Source organism: Thunnus maccoyii, chromosome 12, assembly GCF_910596095.1.
Source record: "Thunnus maccoyii chromosome 12, fThuMac1.1, whole genome shotgun sequence".
NCBI classification, from domain to species: Eukaryota; Metazoa; Chordata; class Actinopteri; order Scombriformes; family Scombridae; genus Thunnus; species Thunnus maccoyii.
The window spans coordinates 12,635,302-12,656,532 of NC_056544.1; the positions used below are offsets into that span (position 1 = coordinate 12,635,302).

A 21,231-nucleotide genomic window follows, 5' to 3' on the forward strand; every position below is an offset into this window, starting at 1 on the left:
GAAAAGAACACAAGAGAAAAAAAGAAATACAGAAATTTCTCATGTAAAATAACCAAAACAGTGTAGTTCATGAAGGACCCCATCACTTGAAGTAAGAAGCTGATTGAGAAAATAAGTTTTAAGGGTTTTTCATGTGGGGGTCTCAGGTTAAAAAAATATATGAAAAAGATTTTTATTAATATAGTATGATATTAAAATGATTTGCACTAGTCAGGTTTTAACTCTCAAATATCTCTTCCTCTAAAGGCCAAATGCAGGTTTTGCTTGAATGTGTGTGTTCAGTGCAGGCAGGTGTTGATAATATTGGACATTCATATGTTTGACAAATGGCTCAAGAACTGCTGCTGGTGACATAACAATAGTTCATTTTCAGCTGTGTAATTGAGTGTAAGGCAGGCCAAGGGCACTGCAAAATAAATGTTTGTGCTCCTCCCGTGATGCATGTGTGCTGGGGGAGTGTACAGTATGTTCCCAGTGAGATAATCTGTACCTAATGACCAATGATTGAACTCATACCCCTTCTATATTACACAGCCGGCCTATCAAAGTCTAAAGTCGTACAGTGTATGAAAAGTGAAGCTGATAAGGAGAAACTGAGTGCAAAAAAGAAACAGATGTGCCAGAGTGTAGAGTAGTAAGAGGAGCTGAAGAGATAAAACAAGAGGGGAATGAGAAATATGGAAGATGGACATGGGACAGAATGTAAAGTGGAGTTGAGTGGAGGATCATGACAGGAAGGTAACGGTGTTTGTACTCTATCTGACACACTGACCTAGTGACGCAGCAAAGCTCACAGCTCCAGATTACAGAGCCATGGCTGCAGGGAGGGGGAGGGAGGGATTATTGGTGCCTCCAGAGAGGAGAAAATAGGGAGATTAACTGAACGAGGGAGTGAGGGATTACAGCTCTGTGGATGGCGGGACCCTGAAATAATCTCCGCAAACTGAGTCCATGTGTATGTGCATGTGTGTGTGTGTGTTAGCATGTCCCTGCATGTTTTTGTGAGGGTGGAAATAAAGTACAAATCAGGAAATAAAGAACATGAAGTGGTTATCTAAAATAGATTCATGCATGCGAACGGTTTACAGTGTGCCGTGTGAGAAGTTAGACTGGAATGTGAGGAGCTGATGCTGCTAAAGCAGAGAGATTGGCCATGGGGCCCCACTGAAACCATGTGCAGCCAATCAGTTACAGTTGGTCCCTCATTCCTACAAAGATTCTTTGATGTGAGTGAGGCCTTTAAATTCAACCCTGGGGAGTCACAAGGCTGCACTGGCTTTGATCTGAGTCAGGAGAAACCTTATGCCATTCCCAACAACAAGACCTTCTGCACAACAACAAAATGCCTGCTTGCCTGCTAGTCAGCGACAAGCACGGATTCATGGGTGGGTGGGAAAATATGAAAATCAGCTTTCCAGTGCACTAAACACAAATGTACTGTATCGGGTTCTCTGCCTTTAAATTTGATTAACTGATGTCTGTGTGGCCTTGACCATGTCTGTACAAGGTAACAGCAACAAGTTACATCTTATCTTCTATCTGAGTTGCATTTGCTCCATCAGAGAAAGGTTATAAAAAGTGAAGATGCTATTTTGCTGTGTGTTTTATCTCAGACAGCCTAAAATAATCCTGGCATGTATGAACTGGAAAGATAACATAAAGTACAATGCTGCTCTGCAGAGAGATCCTTTCTGTCCATCACTGGCTCCGCAGGGATGCCACTTTCAATGCCTCTGTTGCTTTGGTAACGTTTTGTCTGTGCTTGAGAAGGCAAAACGGACATGGGGTTGCTTCATCATCTTATGTGCATGCTCCAGGTCTGCTTGTTGTCAGACCATCTATGATGTAAATATCCGTTTATTTATGTATTGTTTCTGCCAGCCTCCCCCATCTGCTCCCTCATCCTGTTATGCTGCTGCTGGCAACCTTCCAAAATCCTTTAGCTTCTCCAGCTCAAAGCTCTTTTTTCCCTCCTTGCCTCTTCTTTCACCTCTTTTTTTTTTATCGTCGGGCAACAAAATGTCTGCTATGTACGAGCCATGCTGAAACCCTCCTCCCACTCCCTCGCTCTCGCCTTCCTCTGCTGTCTAAGCGAGCCGCTCAGCGGTTACGTAAGAGCTAAGGTCAAAGTGTCACTGCCGTTGTCAAGGGAGACATAGAACAGAGGGGCTTTAGAGGAGATGTACATGGGGCGAGACAAAGGGAAAAACAGCAGACGCAAACGGTTGAGAGGAAAAACTGTGCAGAGAAAGCTTAAATTTCTTTTTTTATTCTACTTATTTTTATTTAGTATCATACTTTTTTTTTATCTATCTATCTATCCATCTTAAAAAGTCAGGATTTGAGTGAAAACATTAAGCACTTTCAAGCACTGTATATTCATCTGGACTAAGAAAAAGGAGACAAGGAAGTGTACAAACAAACAGATAACAAGTTACGTATGAAAAACAAGGACGAGGCAGAAGGAAAGGGTTTGGAGGGAGAAAAACAAAAGAATGCGAGTGCCTGTGCCTGAGCGCGTGCGTGTGAATGTGTGCGTGAGCGAAACAGAAAAAGAATCTGTGACTGTAGGTGCTCTGTGCTCGGCTGCTCCACTAACCTAGTTCGAGTAATCTCTGCCTTCATGCTTTTTCATAACACTGCTGCCAGAACATTGCATCATAAGGCCACCCGCTACAGCCCCCCCCCCTCCCCTTTACCACCACCACCACACCCCTTCGCACTCACCCACCTCCTCATCAGCACCCACAGTCACACACTGTCCCAAGTACACATTTACATCAGAATCATTTTTATTCATAGATTCAAGGAAGATGATTTACTTGGCTGATGGGAGATGATTCATAGGAGCAGAAAATAACACATTTGGTACATTTGTGGATGACATACAGTACTGCCATACAATTAAGTTTAATAACTAGGGTGGTAGATGTTACAATATTCCTGTAATATTTAAGTATAATATGTTCCTGCATGTCCAGAACAGAAAAGTGAACACGAAACAGGAACCAGACTGCTGTGAATCAAACTTTGCGAGGTCACCGGGTGTAATCTCTGGAGCTGCTCCACAGAGAATAAACTGAAAGATTGTGAGCAATCATTGGGAAAGCAGCCAGGCACATTTTGTAGCGTAGCCTTCCTATCGCATAGGAACACTGCTGAGGAACAAAGGTCATTTGTGTACAATAAAGCTCAAATTAATATTTTACAGGTCCACAAAATGAGTCTCTCAGTCATGGCAGCAACTCTTGGTTTTAAATCTGTTGCACATTCACATTTTAAAATCAAAATGTTCTCATTTCTTGCTGTTTGTGATCTTATATAACACATGGACTATTGCAGGTGGTAGATAAATATACAGTCTCAATGGAAAAATGGTGTCCAGTTAATGTTTTGAATGTTGAGGGAGGGGTGTGTTGCTTTCTACCACAGCTGCAACTAACAATTATGTTCTTTATTGTTTAATCTACCAATTACATTCTCAATTAATCGCTAAATCTTTTGTTCCATAAAATGTTGGAAAATAGTGACAAATCCTTTCTCAATCCAATTTCTCAATTCCGAGGTTGATATGTTTACTTCCTGTTTAGTCTGACCAACAGTAACAGTATTATTGAAGACTACAAAAAACAGCACTGGAGAGGCTGGAATCAGGGAATTTTGGATATTTTTGCTTAGAAAAAGCTGATTAATATATTATCAAACTAAGTGATTAATCGACTAATAGTTTCAGCTCTAGATTCTGCTACTGTTTAAAATTCCTGTGAGACAGTGAGACTTTTATGCTTTCAATTTTGGAAGTTCTTCAGGCCAAATGTTACATAAACCAGGTCAACTCAATATTCAGTAAACAAGGTGTCAGCTCTCTGGTAAACAAAGAACCTGTTTGATCTTGTTGCTTGTTTTTAATTTTAACAACACCTTATACTGGCACGAATCTTCGTGACATAGATTTCCTTGATGCATTGTGGTGTGAATTATATAAAATCAAGGAAGTGGGGGAAACAGCATACCTTAATGACTGTTTGAAAATAGAAATGGTTGTGGCTTTAATTACCTTCCCATCACCTCCTGACAGTAATAATCTTTACTTCATTACATCACTGAGTAACAACTGGGCTTCTCTACAATCAAGTCATTTTGCCCAGCCACCTTAAACTCGCTCCCGTCTGCGCGCCCCCGCGGGTGCTGAGAGAGGAGCTGTCGGCAGTGAGATCATGTGAGAGTCCACGCTTAGAGAAAGTAGGTTAGCAGGGTAGACTGAGAGGAAAGCAGGCGGAGAGTCACAGCGCGGAGTCTAAGCACCGCTGGACCACCGTGGGACTATTCTGTCAAAAAAAAGTTCTGCCAAAATCTTTTCGCCAGTGCGCCGAGACGGTTACGATGCAATCCAAAGCGACTTTCTCCACTCTTTTATTTTGCTCGGACTTGACCGAGCGTTAAAGGAGTTTCGGGTAGTTTTCTTCTCTGTTTTTTTTTTCCTGGTCGTGCTTTACGAGAGCTGTCTGCAGCCGGGACGAAGTTAATATTTACAGAGCCAGTGCACTCTGGATCCAGCGCTTTATTCTCCTTATCCTGGCAGCTACAGTAACCACATGTAGTCGAGTTTTCGTCGTCCAGCCCAGAAAAACAAAACATCAAAAATGAGAGGTAAGTCGATTTTTATGTCACAGTGAATCTGCGCGTGTTTAGTTGAACTTGGTAAAGATCGCAGTGTGTTTTTATCTGGGCTGGAATGGCCACATGTGTGCGCAAAAGGAACTCTTGAGTGCGCCTGTTTTCCTCCCAGTGCGCATTAATCCCTCATGACTGGATTATAGCTGCACAGAGCCCCGAGGAGGCACTGAAGTTCAGTGTGCAGTGATGAAGAGCTGTAGGCGTGTTGTTCAATCATGAGAATTAACCCAACTGGATTAATTCTGTTATTTACCCAGGATGAATGTCAGTGAAAGACTTCACTTGAACACATGCGTAATTTTGCTTTATTATTAATGGCCGTGACAAATCTGCCTTTAATTGAAGAAATGTAAAGTCGTATCTCACCTGGGGGTCCTTCTGTAAATTTGCCTGGGGATCCATGTTAGAGTTATGCAATAAGTAGAGGGAGGGGCATGAGAGGGGGTTGTTGTTAACCAAAACTAGAATTATGTAATCAAGATGTTATTCGATCTTATCAGATGAATTAAACACTTAAATAGTGAACGATTTACACCCATTCACTTAAAAGAATAATGAATTTAGCTGTTTTGTTCTGATATTCAGTGGTACACATTTATCTGATTAAAATCATTTGATGTTTTTTTTTTTTAAATCTAAATCATCCCTGAAGATGTTTGCAAACTTTTTGTTAGTGCCGATGAATTTGTAGGATGAATCTGAGCATCGTTGGTGCCGTTGAGATGTTGTTGTGATGTGATGGCTGTGCCAGCATGGCTGACTGTGTGAGTGTACAGAGGGAGAAAGGGGCCTGGCTGTTCCACTGACCTAGTTATGTCACCCAGCATTATACAGCATTGACAGTGGAGGGAGGGGGAGCGGCTCTGGGAAGCGCCGTGCCGCCGGACGTGCAGCGCCATGTGCGGTTACAGGCGAGCAGTGACTGTCGTCCTTCAACGTGTCGCTTCCTGACACAGGCTGAGCTTGAACTTGGGCAGTGGGGCAGCAGATACCTGTTATTTAACAAAAGAAGGGTGTTTTATACAGCCTGTGCAAAACACAGTTTGATATTTTTATCCATATCCAAAAGAAAAACATTAAAATAGACCCTAAATCATTTATTTCTTATACTGGAAAGACATTTTTGCTGTGCATGTATTACATCCACAACCTACTGTAAACTCTTAAAACTGAAACTCATCTTTATGCAGCAATTTTTGGATGCAAACAACAGATAACAATTTCAATCAGCCTTGTGTTAATGTTTATCAATCTGTGCACTTGTGTTGCATTTCTGAGTTCTTGCTCTGAGAGAGGACAGCTGCAGTGAGTTTTGTTTTTCTGGCCGAGGAGGAAAGAGATTAATTTTTGCACTGAAGGAGGGGAGAAGGGGGGGGCGGAGGGGGGCCCCTAGTGGAGGGAGGTTCCCTCTCTGGCAGGATATCCAAATGTAAACAAACCGCAGCCCTTTCTTAGCTCACTGCACCGAAAATGTAGGTTAGTCACTCAGCCGGCCGTTTCCTCACTAGAAAAGCATGTCAGCATTTTTATCCCGGTTTGAACATGCATTTATAATCCTTTTAGTCCAAATTGTCGAGTCATTTCAACATCTTTGGCATGCTGACAGACATTTTGAGGCTTGGTGTGTTGTCTGGACCTCTGACACTTTGTCTGGTTACCGCATTACGGAGTGCACTTCCACATAATGTTTGTATTTATGCACATAGACACAATGAAAGATCATAAGACTCGTGTCTCACACTGACACCCAGCAGGAGAGGCCTATGAAATTCTTAGTTCTTTTTTAAATCCCCCCCTTTGTGGGCCTCAGCTAGGCCTCCTCTGGTATTTGCATCTTTTAAAATAGAGCTCATTGATTTGAATGCTCAACCTGCTAGACAGCCAGATTATATACTGCATATATGCATTTTTTATGTGTTGAGTAAAGTTAACAGCATTGTACTGTTTAAACCAGTATCATCTGTAGAGAATATAGAATTAAAAAATTTTGTTAGAGCTGTACAACAGGGTATGAGGTTGAGTGCAACAAGGCATCAAGTGCAATGAGGAAGACATCTGCCTTCATAAATTCAACTAGGAGGTGTGAGGACAAACAGGGTGTTGTTTCATATCTAACAATAAAGCTTCTCTCTTAGGGTTCATCTCTGCAGGCCTTGAGGCTTAGCAAACCCTTATTTTACTGAAACAAAATCATTTGCGAAATATTCCCATACTGGCTATACCGCTAACGTGATTTCAAAAACGGGAAGAGGCAGCAAGGATAACCACAGTGGGCTCTTGTGATACAAGCCTGTGCTGCACTCTCAGCCTACAGTGAGGCATGACACAACAAGTGCTTCAGCATTGCTAAAATGTATAGAACTGAAGCACAAGGCCCCTCCACCCCCAACCTACTAATGAGTGTATCCTCTCATGTCTGTCAGGTGATAAAATAATTAAAAGAACACCAGCCCCCACAGAGCCCCCTGTCACTCTGTTGCTCAGGGGCATTTAACAGTCTGCATGTTATTGTGATTTGCATAACAAGCTAAAAACAACCTGTACTTGCATTAAATCAAGTTGTAAGATCGCAAAATGTAGAAGTGATCGGTGTGCGAAGCATGCGTGTGACCGTGCATGTATGACAGTGAACATGTGGAAGGTCAAAATTCATCCTTTCACTCCTTTGTTACGCTAGCGACACACTGACATACTGACTGTTTGACACACTGGCCGGGGGGCTCGTGTTGGAGAATTATCGGCTGTTTGTTCCACATTAGATACCAAGAAGTATAAAGCACAAAGTCAATGATTTTCTCCGCCCATCCCTTCTACCTACCCCACCCTTACAGAATTAGCCTTTTGTGGAGATAACAAGGTTACACATTTAGCTGGCTGATAAACACAGTGGGGCCTGCATGTTTGTAGTGGAACTGTTGAAGTGTCTGTTCGTTTTGTGAAAAAGGCTTGGGTGTGTCGCAAAAAGTAGCTGCTCAAACATACTGGCCATTAGTCAAACACCATTCTTTGTTTGCCGTGAGCACAATTTCACCTCAGTTAATGCAATTTACTCTTAAGATTTTGTAACTTAGGTTAATATGCAAGTGGGTGAGAAATGCAACCTGTATGCATAATGTTGGTAAAAAGCAGGATTTGTATTTATGTGCTTGCAATGCCAACTCTCAGATCCCTAAGACTAGTGTTTCGGTCTAGGTCAATGGTGATAGTCAGGGTTTAAGGTAAATGTTGCTTCCGTGTCTCCATCAACATTGTTAGACAGGTGAGCGTGTCTCTATTGGAATTATTTAAGAAATCCCTGTCAAGTTACTTTTTTTAACTGCAATTTTTCATTTACCAGCTCATTGACAAGACAATGCCATTAAAATAAGGGATGTTTTTTTTTTTTTCAGATAAATCTTTTACTGTCTCTGGGTTGTGCCTGTATATCTGTAGAAAGCTGGAGAAGAGGAGTAAGAAAACATGCATGTGTGGTTGTAGCAACAAGGGTGGGTGGCTGGGCATCTGTGTAATTCTGGCTCTCAGCACCGGACGAGAATAGAACGGGTTGAAGCAGAAGTTCAATGTCAAAGACCGAGGAGAGGGGTGGGAGCTGAATAGCTGACATTCATACTCTGTCTGCTTTGAATGGACTGTAGCCAGGTACAGTATGGCCCACCGCAGCCAGATCCAATGTGGTTTCTCAATAATAAAACAGCAGAGTGTTTGTTGGATTATTACATAGAAATTGGTCCACACATATAAAGACGGGAAATCAGTGAGGATGTGTGTTGGATCTGAACTGGTAATTGCAGTTTTTCTAGGCTTATTATCGTTGCCTCTCTTGGTTAATTTTACTGTTATGTAACATGGCCAATTTTCTGATGCAAGCAACGAGCCTTCAGGGAGATGTTTTCTGTCTGAGCATTGTTCAACTCCACCTTAAAACTGGTCTGCGGAGAGCCGGGATCGCGCTTTCCTCCCTCCTCCCTCTCCCCCTGCAGTGGGAAAGTGTGTCAGTAGGACAGAATGTCCACATGGGCTGACAGGCTACAGCGCCCGAGTGACGGATGACTCAGCCAATACCAAACAGGCTGAGAGCGCCGCTCAACCAGTGGGAACGAGAATGTCTGAGGAGGGCGGGGTGTCAGTGTTGCTAGAGTGAGCCTCACTGAATGAGTGTTGTGAGGAATGCTCACAGACGAGAGTTATATAATCGTGAGATGAGGGAGGGGTGGAGGGGAACCTGAGAGAAAGAGAGGAAGGGAGGGAGAGGAGGGAGATATTTTTCCATTGCATGCCTGCAGCTGCCCTGATCAGTTGGAGTATTTTAGTCAACAGTTTTAGAGCCGAGGCAGACGACGGTTTCATTAAAGGGGAAAAGAACTGGAAAGTTTTTTTTTCCAGTACGTATAAGAGCACAGCAATCCCCACCTCAATCACACACACTTAAGTGCTTTTCCTTACATTTTCCTCATAAATGGTACAAATAATGATTTTGTAAATCAGTCTAATGATTTTTTAAATCAATCTAAGATTGTACAGACAGCCAGTCTGAGCACAACAACTATCTTATGATATAGTTGTTGTTGTTGTTTTCTCCTCAGTCAAGAAAGAAGGAGTCTTTGTGAGTGTCATGTGATTCCCTATCTGCTTGTGTACTCTGTTCCCTCATGGGGGCCACATGCAGGGTGCAGAAAAACACTGTTCACAGCAAGTTATCTTCTCTCGTACTGTATGTATAAACTGTGGGACAGTTTGTTTTTGGGGATGTAACCTCCCCTCGCAACCTCCAAGAAGATGCTTCATTGTTACATCTTCTAGCTCACTTGCTGAACTCATTACAAGATATGTTTTTCTCTTGGATTAATTCGCTCTGGTGCAAAGTACAGGATTTGTTTCAAACATTGATCTGTCTAGGTTTCTTCAGTCAGTTAATCATTTGCCTAATAACAGTAATAAAACATTATTTACACAGTGCTTTGCAATTCATCATGTGTTTTATGAAGCAGCATTAAACATAGCAAAGTTCAGAGGTTATAAAACATCATAAAAGAGACAGGAAAGGAGGATAAAAACACACCCACTGATAAGAAGAAATAAGAGAAAAAGCTTTTGGTAAAGGAATGTAGGTGAATGTAAGTCCTGATTTTTGCTAGCAAAGACATGATCACCCCTGCTAATGATGCATGTTTTATTAAAGCTGGAAGGCCTAACCTGAGGATCTCAGACTGCACTCAGACTCAAAAGAGACTCGCATAAATAGTAACTAGGTGTCTAAAACTTTAAAGCTTAAACTATTGTCAGTAAAATCTTAAATTCAGATCTGAAACTCCCAGTGAAGGGAGGAAAGGTTAGGTGCAATATAATAACTCAATAAAACACAATTTGTTAAAAGCCTCACGGCTGTATTTTGTATCAGCTGGAAGTGGCAGATTGCCCTCTAATAGAGCTCCAAGTACACAGAGTAACAGCAGTCTAACTGTGACAAGATAAAAGCATGGACGACCTTTTCAAGGTCCGTGGAAGATACAAAGGACCTAATTTTGGCAAAGACCGCAGAAAAACATGATAGCACAACATAAATGAGAAGAAAAGAGGAATTAAAAGAGAGCCAAAAATCATGACTGAAATATGACTTGGCTTATATTATTGTGGTAGAGAACACCACTATACAAGCCAGACATACTGCCAAGATTTAATTGCAATGAGAAGATAGAACTTTAGAGGCCAAAATAAAAGAAAGAGGTTCTTTATTATCCAGCACTTAAAATCTGAGAGCGACACAGTGGAATTTGTCTGTGTTGTCTGGTTAAAGTAGGATGAACTGTGAAGCCGAGTGTTATCAGCATATCAATGGAAATATATATTGATTTTATGAACAACATGCCCTGAGGATGCAAAAAATAGAGTGTTAAGGGATGCAAACCTTACCCCCAGGGAATGACAGAGGGGATGCGTTAAAGTCAAAGTCCCAACGTAATGGAAAAAAATATTAACTAGTGCAGTAGGAGCTAAACTTAAGTCAAAAGTCCCCAATGCCAACCTAAATATAAATAAAAATAACATGATCGACTGTGTCAAAAGGAGGGCTCAGATCAAGGAGGATTAAAAGTAGTGGATCATTATATATTTTGATAAAACAGACCGACTTGAGTCTCTCAAAAATCAATCTTTTACAAAGTCTTGGATAAATCTTGGATTAAAACTGCTGCATATAACATATTGTAAAGCAGGGACTGTATGCTAAAATGGGCTCCAGTGTTTGTTATGTCTGAGTAAATGTGTCATCTTACTTAATGATATGTTGTTTTATATATAAACTGGTTTTGGCAACAATCCACAGTATGACTCAGTAGTGTAAAACAAGCCAAATATATACATATATATATATATATATATATATGTATATATTTAGTGAAGTGATGCAATAATATATATATATATATATATATATTATTGCATCACTTCACTAAATAGAGTATTGCTTTCTCTGTATTTTTTTGAGGGTTTTTTTTGAGGGTGTTGCAGTACATGAGGTAGGAGCTTTCTGACCTCTCTCATCACTGTTGTTTTTGGTCCTGCAGCTCAAATCGAGGTCATCCCCTGTAAGATCTGTGGGGACAAGTCCTCGGGAATCCACTATGGAGTCATCACCTGCGAAGGCTGCAAGGTAAGGAAGAAATGCAGAGTAAACCAGGCCACCAAACCAATCTTTAACCATCATGTTTCATCCTAAATGTACGTGTTATTTACAGTATTTGTATGTGTGTGTCCGTCTAGGGTTTTTTCCGTCGCAGCCAGCAGAACAATGCCATGTACTCTTGTTCCCGCCAGAGGAACTGCCTGATCGACCGAACTAACCGTAACCGCTGCCAGCACTGCCGCCTGCAGAAGTGTCTGGCTTTGGGCATGAGCAGAGATGGTAAACACAACCGAGAACACACTGTCCCTTCACATACTTCCTATAACCATCACAATCTGTGGTCTACTTAAAATTTACAACGGACTTTCATTTACACATAGGAAGTTTAGCAGATGTGTTTCTCCAGTTCAGTCTCAATGTGTGTGTGTTCCTTTAATTTAAAGCTGATACTGGGAGAATTTGAAGCCCTCAGAGTTAATGTTTCACATCAGCTGTCGTAAGAGCCACTTGTACCCTCTTCTCTAGGCTACAGAGAGAAAACAAATACAGTACATAGACTGAAGGGGTCATGAACCGTCATCAGGCAAACTGGATATAGGGACTAGAACATACAGTCCTTGTGGATAAGGTGGCAGAAGGAATCTATGTGAGCCAAAAATATCTTACAATTAGACTGAGGTAACAGCTTCAGAAAACAGATGTGACATTGAAGTTTAGTCACATTAAATTTTAGGTTTCTCTCTTTTAAGTAAGAAATATAAACAAAATATTTAATTTATTGTTATCAAGGTAAATGTGATATATCATAATATACATTTAGCATGAATGAATGCAGCTATTCCCTAAGTATTTACTTGTAAGATATATCGTAAATATTGTCTGTGTGTCCACTATAATGAAATTTATTTTTTCTTCACAGCGGTGAAGTTCGGCCGTATGTCCAAGAAGCAGCGTGACAGCCTGTACGCTGAGGTGCAAAAGCACCAGAAGTCCCAGGAGTGTGTGACCTCTGGGGGCGGGGGCTCCACTACTCTGTCTTTACCCAGGGAGGATGGTGTCTGCAGCGGTAGTGGCGAGGATGGTGAAGAGGGCCTGAGCCGGTCCTACAGCAGCGGGGGCTCCAGCTCCACCCTCAGCGACCTCGATGACATTGCAGCGCTGCCCGACCTGTTTGACCTGCCACTGACCCCCGAGGAGGCCAGCGAGTACTGCAGCCTGGAGCTGCTTGGCGGTGGGGCGAGCACCGGAAACACCTCCAACTCATCGTCCTCTTCTTCCTCTTCCTCATCCTTGTCCAATCAGAATTCGCCGCAGCAGACTATTCTGGATGGGGCAGACAGCAATGGAATCCAGCTCCTGCATACACACTCTCACACACATCCGCTGCTGGGACACACACATGCATTGCTGGACCATCTACCTGATGACTGCTCAATAACAGACCTCGGTGAGTATTGACAATGTATATATAATTTATGCTTTTATTTACGCATTACTTAAACAAACAGAGTGTCCTAGAATACCTTCTGTAGTGGTCTGGGTGTTTCATACATTACCCTCTCTTACGGTTATTTATAAGGTTCCCTGTTTTGTATATTGTCACATTTCAGCCTCTATGTTTACTGACATACTCCTGTTTTCAGGAAGTGTTGAGTTTCAATACCAGTAGTTCAACATCAAGATAAAATAGATTAAAGCAAAATAGATCACAATTAATACATCAATGACTGAGAACAGTATTTCTGGTTAAAAGATCAAAAGGCAACAAATTGGTGAATATGGCATGAAAATTTTGTACTATTGGATGCTATAGAAACCTAGTAGAGGTAGTATTAATTTAAAATTAGTTAAATAAATCAAAACAAAGATTCTACCAAGGTAAGCACGAGGACACATAAACAGGTTAGCAAAAGAATGGTACATACAGCTAAACAGAACAAGGACAAGATTAAACAGGCAAAACAAGCAGTATGAAAAAATCATCTCTGCAAAAACAGGGAGCTGATGTGGCCATATTTATATGGAGATTTTTTTCTCCAGAGACCTTGAGGCAGGATAGATTTGTATTTTATTTTACATCATTATGGTTGCTGGCAACAATAAACTGCAAGAAGGCTGTGAAAGAAGGCTCAGGGGACTTTTTAAAGGAAGTAATGAGTAAACATTGTGACTGGTGCATATTAAAAATGCAGGGGAGGCTAACAACTGGAAATCTAAGACAAGTAGATGAGCTATTAAGTAGATGAGCTCAGTCTTGTCAGGGGCGTCAGTGACAAACGTTAATAGCAGAGTGGTGCAAAGCATCTAGTAATTCAAGGTCACACTGCCATGATCTGTAAACAATACCACCATTACACTCTGCTACACCCCCCTCTGTATCTTCAAAGCCTGAATATGCAACCAACATAAATAACCTTAGTGAGGCGTCGCTGATCTATGTGTTTATATGCTTTTTTTTCACAGAGCACATCACTCAGAGTATTGTTAAATCTCACTTGGAGACGTGTCAGTACAGCGCTGAAGACATGAAGAGATTCACCTGGGTACAATACACACCCGAGGAAACACGCGCTTTTCAGAACAAGGTACATAATGCACATGTTAACTCCCATAGGTGTCAACTCTTCTGTCATCACACACAGAATAACAGCTCAGTATCAGCCTAAACTGGGCTGTCTGCTAAGAAAAAGCTAATTTAATTACCTAATGTTGCTGATACTTTTAGTAAGCAGGTGGAGGTTAAAGGACCAGTGTGTAGGATTTAGTGTCATCTAGCAGTGAGGTTGCAGATTCCAAACAAATGAATACTCCTCACCCTCTCCTTCCAAGTGTGTAGGAGAATCTACGGTGGCCACGAAACTCACAAAAAATGTGAAAGGCCCTCTCTAGAGTCAGTGTTTGGTTTGTCCATTCTGGGCTACTGTAGAAACATGGCAGGCTCTGTGGAAGGGGACCCGCTCCCCATGTAGATATAAAGGGCTCATTCTAAGCTAACGAAAACCCAACGGTTCTTATTTTAATGGGATTATACACTAATTAAAAATAATTATGACTATTATATACCATTTCTGCCAACTCCATTCTGCCAGATGCCACTAAATTCTATACATTGCACCTTTAAATTCCTGTTTAAATTCCATTCTTTCCTGTTTCCTGTAAAGAATGCTGGATTGATTGATGTCAATGGACTTGTGATTCTTACATCTCTTTTTTGTGTCTTATCAGTCAGCTGAGTGGATGTGGCAGCAGTGTGCACACCACATTACCAATGCCATCCAGTATGTGGTGGAGTTTGCCAAACGCATTGCTGGCTTTATGGACCTATGCCAGAATGATCAGATTATATTGCTGAAAGCAGGTCAGTGTCTTAAAAATGTTCAAATCTTGAGTACTTTCAATTAATAAAGTTCATTCTTCCAAAGTAAACAAGAGTGTAAAACTTGCTAACTTAGTTCCTTCTTGTTTTTTTGTCTCCAACCTTCTACCTCTGCCCTTTTACCATCTGTTTATTTGTTTGAATAAACAACACATACCTGGTTTGAACACTGGGGAAAAAAACATCATTTTGGAAACAAAATTTGCAATTACTTTCTTTATCTGTTCAACACATATATAAATATATATCTGTGACAACGCATATATTTGACAATGTGTTTACCTTCTGTAAATGTTTTGAACGTTAAAAAAAATCTTTGTGGATATCAATTGTTATCCTGTTGGTTTTTAAACGGTTCAAAAATGTCATATATGCTGTGCACCAATCTGGGTCAAAATTATTTAAATTTTGTTGTGTGTTTGTGTATGTTGGAGCATCTTGGACCTTCTCTGTCCCTCCCTCATCCTTCCTCCCCTTCCACCATCTCTCCATCTCTCCATATCTTTGCTTCTATCTATGGCAACCATTTCAGGCTGTCTGGAGGTCCTGCTGATACGTATGTGCCGAGCTTTTAACGTCAACAACAGCACCATTTTCTTCAATGGAAAATTTGCCTCAGCTCAGTTCTTCAAAGCACTTGGTGAGGATCAGATGGGAATGTGGTTGTGTAAGCTCTAAAACATTCAGATAATTGACAGGGCCACACATCAAAGCTTCTTATGTTTCTTGCGCTTTATGCCTTTTTCACACAAACTGTGCAATAATTACCATTGAGAAAATTGCGATGGCTACCACTTTTCTCAATCCATTATTGACAGCTTGGAGATACTTCTGCATTGACTAATTCGTTATTTTAACCGACCTGACTGTGGTAATCATTCTCAAGATGACTCTATAATGCAAGTCATTTAAGTTGAGGTCTTGTTAGCAGCCGTTCTATTCTGCCTTGAAGCTGGAGTGCGGGACTTTTGTCTCCCCCCTCGGCAGTGAGAGTGATTTAAAAAACATGTGCTTAGGCTCCGCCATAGCCTACTCCGTCATTGCTGTAAAGCGCTGAATAAATTGTTTTGAGCGTCACACAATCTCTGCAAAATGACTCACATCACTATCAGAATTTGATCCGTTCAGTCCGATAACATTTGGAAAGTCTAGATGAGCCACATGATTAAATTATTTTGTACCCCGTCAAGTTAGCAGAGAGCTAACCAGAAGTTAGCTAGCTCAGCCGGTGGAAGTCTGCATTCATGCATTCATCCAGCCAGCATGGCTGACACCAGAAATCAAATCAAATTCTTCACAACGTTATGTCCCACCTGTCTATCCTGTTTCACTCAGGAATACGTCAAGATGTTGAAGTTAGATAATCTCAAAATGCCGTTTCATCAGGACTTTAAAAACTCTGGTACTGCAGGTTTAACTGACTCTGAGGAGAAGTAGTTAAAAGTTTCCAGCTGCAAGTTGCCCTCCAGTTTCTGAAGCATTGTCCTGCCTCTTCAGTACCAAGAGCTATGTAACAATGCACCCTAATGAACAAAGTGAAAACAAAAGTCATTAAACACAGCAGCATGATAAACTAATTCTAGGAATAATTTAGCTGAGCTGTCTCATTTTAAATGATGGGTTAAGTCAGTCAATGCAGCAGTATCTCTCTCTGAGCTGTTCTGAGTTGATCTAAAAACACTGAAACCTGTGACTTCTGTGAGGTCAGGCAGACTAAAAAAGGCATTAAGAAAAAAAATGATATTATTTGATTATAGAATTTTCACACTAAGCAGAGCCAGAATTAAGGCTGACATCAGTGTCTCCCTGGGTCAGACATCTAATTAAGCAAGGCTGTTAAAATCTTCAAGCAATATTTTTTGACAAGTTATTAAATGATTTTCTGTGTTTATGCAGGTTGTGATGACCTGGTCAGCGCAGTGTTTGACCTGGGTAAAGGGCTGTGCCGTCTACAGCTGTCTGATGAAGAGATGGCTCTGTTCAGCGCAGCCGTTCTGCTATCCCCTGGTGATTATTTTTTTTCCTCTTTCTAATTTTCACACACACACACACGCACACATAAATAAATTCAAGCATGTTAAAGAAGAAGTGCTCATCATACTGCCAAACTACCATGTAAAGTAGTCTAACCACTGCAGTTCTGTATATTGTAAAGAACATACAAACACATTTACAACATAGACATTTGACACATTATATTTTTGATCTTAGATATTTCACACATGTAGTTTCTCAATTTATTATTACTGATTATTTAGCTAATTAGTAAAAAGGTTGCATTATAAAACTGGTCAGTTTACCGCATATGTCTACATATCAGCTACATTCCCATTTTTCAGTTTTAAAGTGGCAGGACATGACATCATCTCTTATAGTGAGATACTGTTAGATTTGAGAGAGGGAATAAGATATTGTCCCACATAGAAATGAAAATAAGTAATAATGCACTGACGCTCATTTTTTTTCGGTATATTATGAGTGTACAGCAACAGCCTTAGTTGGTTTGGTATGACCTGTAGCTTAAGGTGGCTAATGTTAGCTAACTAAATATTGTGGAAACATTACTAAGTCAGTTCGCTGACTTTATGACTCTTCTCCGCTTGTGCTACTATTAGCTTAGCATTTTACCTAAATGCTAAGGCCATTGGCCAGTGGACATTGTTCAGCAAAAGTTATATAATTTCCCTTTAAATAATGCTTAATATTGTATTTCCTGTAGATCGACCCTGGCTGACAGAAGGCCAGAAGGTTCAGAAGCTCCAGGAGAAAGTCTACCTGGCTCTGCAGCACAGTCTACATAAGAGCGGTGCTTCTGATGAGAAACTAGACAAGGTAAGGAAAGCAGCTATGATTGCCTCTTAAACACATACAAATGCATACATTTACATACAGAAATTTACCTTTGTATACCTTCTGTCCCCACAGATGGTGTCCAAGCTTCCTATAATGAAGTCAATCTGTAACCTCCACATTGACAAACTGGAGTTTTTCCGTTTGGTCCACCCAGAGACCGCCTACAGTTTCCCTCCACTCTACCGGGAAGTTTTTGGCAGCGAGATGTCTCTGCCCGACTCCACCGACAGCTAGACGGACAGATAAACAGACAGAGAGATGGAGAGAGTGTATTAAGAGGAAGGGAAGCAAAAGGAGAGACAGAGAAGGATAGAGATGTTGAAGCTCAACAACCAGCAGTTAAAGAGACAATCCAGGACTTTAAATACTCCGTCTCCCATGATTCCAAAGTAGTCCTCCACTTTCCCAGCAGGCAAAGCACCTTACACTACAGACCACACATGCTCATGGTCCTCTGCATATTGTAGCATTAATAACAAGCGGACGGGCATCGTAATAATAACACAGCAGCCCACCTAGCATGAGACAGCGCTAAGCTCTAACACCTGTCTAACATGTGATCCTGTGTGGATCACCCAGCCAGTTATGAATGTACCTCATCGATAAGCACCAGTGCACAAGCCAGAATCCAACAACAGTGAATGTACAACCCTGCTCTCTTGGACAGAGTTTTACACATAGTATTAGAATGAAGTTGTGTTGATCAGCAGGTCTCAATATTAATAGAGTTCTCAGTCAATATTGTATATCTCTCAATTGATGCATCTCAGTATGGTACGCATGCGTATTCATACATACAATATACGTGTACTGACCATCACTTAGGGACCAAGATCATGAGTCATTTTTTTTGACATAAACAGAAACACACAGATATAATATGACTCATGGCTTCAGCTGACCTCCTTTAATCAGCTGAGAACCAGTCTCACACGCATTTAGACAGTGTTCGGTGCTGCCTTATGAAGGCTCTTGTAATGCAATGAGAAACCTCAGTCCCACACACCCCTTTCCTTGTAAATGCCACTTAGAGACAGGACAAGATGAAATTATCTTTAATTTATATACACATTTATAAACAAATATTTTAAATAAGAATGTAAATAGATGACTATATAAGTATATGGAGAGAGAGAGTTAGAATGTGTGAGTTCAGTTCAGAGCGAAAGGGAGAGAAAAGTGGATAGTAAGATGTTGAGGGGGGGAGACAAAAAGGCGGATACGTCGGGAAAGCTGATATTTGGACTCAATCTTTTTCTGGACTATTTTCCTCTCTTGACAGTACTCTCAGGTTTCCATGGCAACAAACCCCTCTTGCCCTGACGGCAAACCCAGCGGGGTTTCGGGGTTGCGGTCATCATGCAAGCGATGGGGTGGACACTTGTTGCATATGCGACACAGCAGGGGAGGCAGTGTACCCAAACGAAGGTGAAAAAATGATTGCCTTTGTCTTGCATTTAAGCTGAGAGCTTTGATTCTGCGCTGTTGCTGACCCCATCCTCCCTGCCTAAAGAGACATGAGGACAAACAGGACACTAAGGAACAGAGAAAGCAAGGCAAAAGATGACTTCATGAACTGTATAATAAAAAGGGGATACACAGCGTCTCCCCACCTGTTTCTAACCAGCAGTCAGTACAGTAGGTGTAGTATATTTGTCAATCACTCATATTGTTTCAGTTGGTTAAAAGCCCTGACAACGATGGTCCATCATATGTATCATAAACCCTCCTTGCTGGTTGGAGCAGCTGTATTATTTTGTACATTTGCTGTTCCTCTTCCTTTAGTCCCAAACCCAACACTTGTTCGAATACCAAGCACTTATACTTTCCTCTTTTTCACTGGACACTAGTCAAAGGCCAGACAGAGCTATCAGCTGCCCCCCTGAGTAGGGCCTCAATGCCAGTAAGACTTAAAAGTTTTCAATTTGTTCTTATTATTTTTGTTTTTTATTCCACATCTGTCACACAAGGTCACTCATACCTGTTTACATTTTTAAATGTACATAAAAAAACACACTTTCTAAAGGGTGCTTAAGCATTGAGATGATAATGTCTTACATGGGGTGCTGTGAAGTTCTCCAGCAGAGTGTGAGGACCTGCTGCCTGCCACTCAGGGAGCTAGCTGTGATCTCTTGTCCCTTTATTACCAGTGTCGTCTTTTGGCCTTGTACTCCTCACACCTTTGCACCTAAGATGAGACCCATAACCATACAGTAATCACTGTGGACGTAAGTTATATTTTTGTGAATGTTACTCACAAAGTGTCAAAGCCCTTCCCGTTTGTCCTAATATTGTAACATTAAATTTACGAGACATAGGAATTTAAAAAAAAAGAAATCAGTTAAAGTTTAAGATGAATTTCATTATTGGGATTTAATGTTTCTTTTGCTGTGATTTTCATTTATTTGTCAGTCTTTTATCCACTTTTTTCTTTACATGTCTCCACTTTTGTCTTGTAAAGTCAGTAATCTATTTTTTTTTTTAATTGAAGAAAGATTAAGACAAGTACAAACAAAAAGAATAGTTTGTCTCCCTTCTCTTTTCCTGTATGACAAAATGTACAAGAGGTATATTACTAGTCCAAGAGTAACTGAGTCACACAGCTTGATATATATTGTTGTCCAATGGGATACATTATATGTGGTTTTAAGAATGTAATAAATGGTTTCTTTTTCTTTTGAAATGTTTCATTGTGTCTTATTTAACTTGAATTTGACTTTCATATTGATATGTAATGAATAATGTGTCTGCATATTGTTGACTAGTCAGAGTCTTAAAGGATAGGTTCACAATTTCCATGTCTGTTTTAAAACAACAGTCAGGTGAAAGAGATTTTCTTCGCTGTAATCATTCCTCCTGTTCATGCTGGCTATTAAAAGATCCCCTTCAAATGTGCTTTCAATTTAAGTGATAGAGGACAAAATCCACAAATCTGAGTCATTCTTTGATGCAAAAACACATTTAAAAGTTGATCTGAAGCTTATATGAGGCTCCAGCAGTCTGAGTTACTCATATCAATTGGATATCTGACACATTTCTTTTTAGCATAAAATTCTCTTTGTGTTTCCTCTGATAGTGTTTCCTTGTTGAGCTGTGGTGGAAGTATAGTAACAAAAAGAGGAACTTCATATTAGCTTCAGATAAACTTTTAAATACATTTTTACACAGAAGGAGGCTTGTGGATTTAATCGCCCATCACTTACATTGTAAGGGCATTACGAAGGAATCTTCTAATGGTCAGTATGAACAGGAGGAATGATTATGGCGAGAAAAACCTTTATTCAGTGTCTCTAAAATCACTGATCTGATATCAATTTAATGTTGATCAAAGACAAGCATTCATGTTCCGTGCATACTTTATTCCTTTTTGCATTAACTTTCAGCTGCAAAAGTAATTTACAGTCATTTAATAGATTAGTCAATTGACAGAAAATAAACAATTTCGATCAAGGAATCATTAATCAGTCATTTATCAATCAAAAACTCCAACCATTCTCCGGTTGCAGTGTCTCAAGTATGAGGATTTGCCTCTTTTCTCCATTTTGTATCATAAACCCCAGTCAAAAAGTCCCATAGGAGAGATCTGTTTTTTTCTATTGGATAAAATAAAATCCCTCAGACTTTTTATCCCCTTTATAAGAAAAAATGTTTGGTTCATGCAGGAAATTCACAGTCTTATTGGAAATCTGTTTTTTTTTTCCTA

General features: G+C 40.5%; 1 protein-coding gene and 1 long non-coding RNA gene across 3 annotated transcripts; one reads left to right on the top strand and one right to left on the bottom strand.

Moving 5' to 3' along the window:
• The first annotated feature begins 2,822 nt into the window (after positions 1-2,822).
• Positions 2,823-20,028, top strand: LOC121908587 (nuclear receptor ROR-beta-like). The gene is made up of 10 exons (XM_042428741.1): positions 2,823-4,650; positions 11,241-11,326; positions 11,437-11,578; positions 12,219-12,746; positions 13,763-13,884; positions 14,525-14,657; positions 15,208-15,315; positions 16,572-16,682; positions 17,395-17,507; positions 17,601-20,028. Exons 1-10 carry the CDS (start codon positions 4,644-4,646, stop codon positions 17,760-17,762), a joined length of 1,512 nt encoding a protein of 503 aa, XP_042284675.1. The 5' UTR covers positions 2,823-4,643; the 3' UTR covers positions 17,763-20,028.
• Positions 4,657-16,559, bottom strand: LOC121908588. 2 transcript variants are annotated; one of them, XR_006099269.1, is made up of 3 exons: positions 15,989-16,559; positions 11,209-11,319; positions 4,657-5,669 (listed from the first exon to the last, which is right to left on the bottom strand). It is a non-coding gene; the product is annotated as an uncharacterized LOC121908588 (long non-coding RNA). The 2 variants fall into 2 exon arrangements; XR_006099270.1 differs by lacking the exon at positions 15,989-16,559 and adding an exon at positions 11,410-11,494.
• Positions 20,029-21,231: the final 1,203 nt, after the last annotated feature.

Excerpts from the sequence above, each read along its gene's own strand:
- LOC121908587 (XM_042428741.1), top strand. Across the intron at positions 15,316-16,571 it reads TCAGTTCTTCAAAGCACTTG|GTTGTGATGACCTGGTCAGC; the intron begins GTGAGGATCAGA and ends GTGTTTATGCAG. Across the intron at positions 17,508-17,600 it reads CTGATGAGAAACTAGACAAG|ATGGTGTCCAAGCTTCCTAT; the intron begins GTAAGGAAAGCA and ends CTGTCCCCACAG.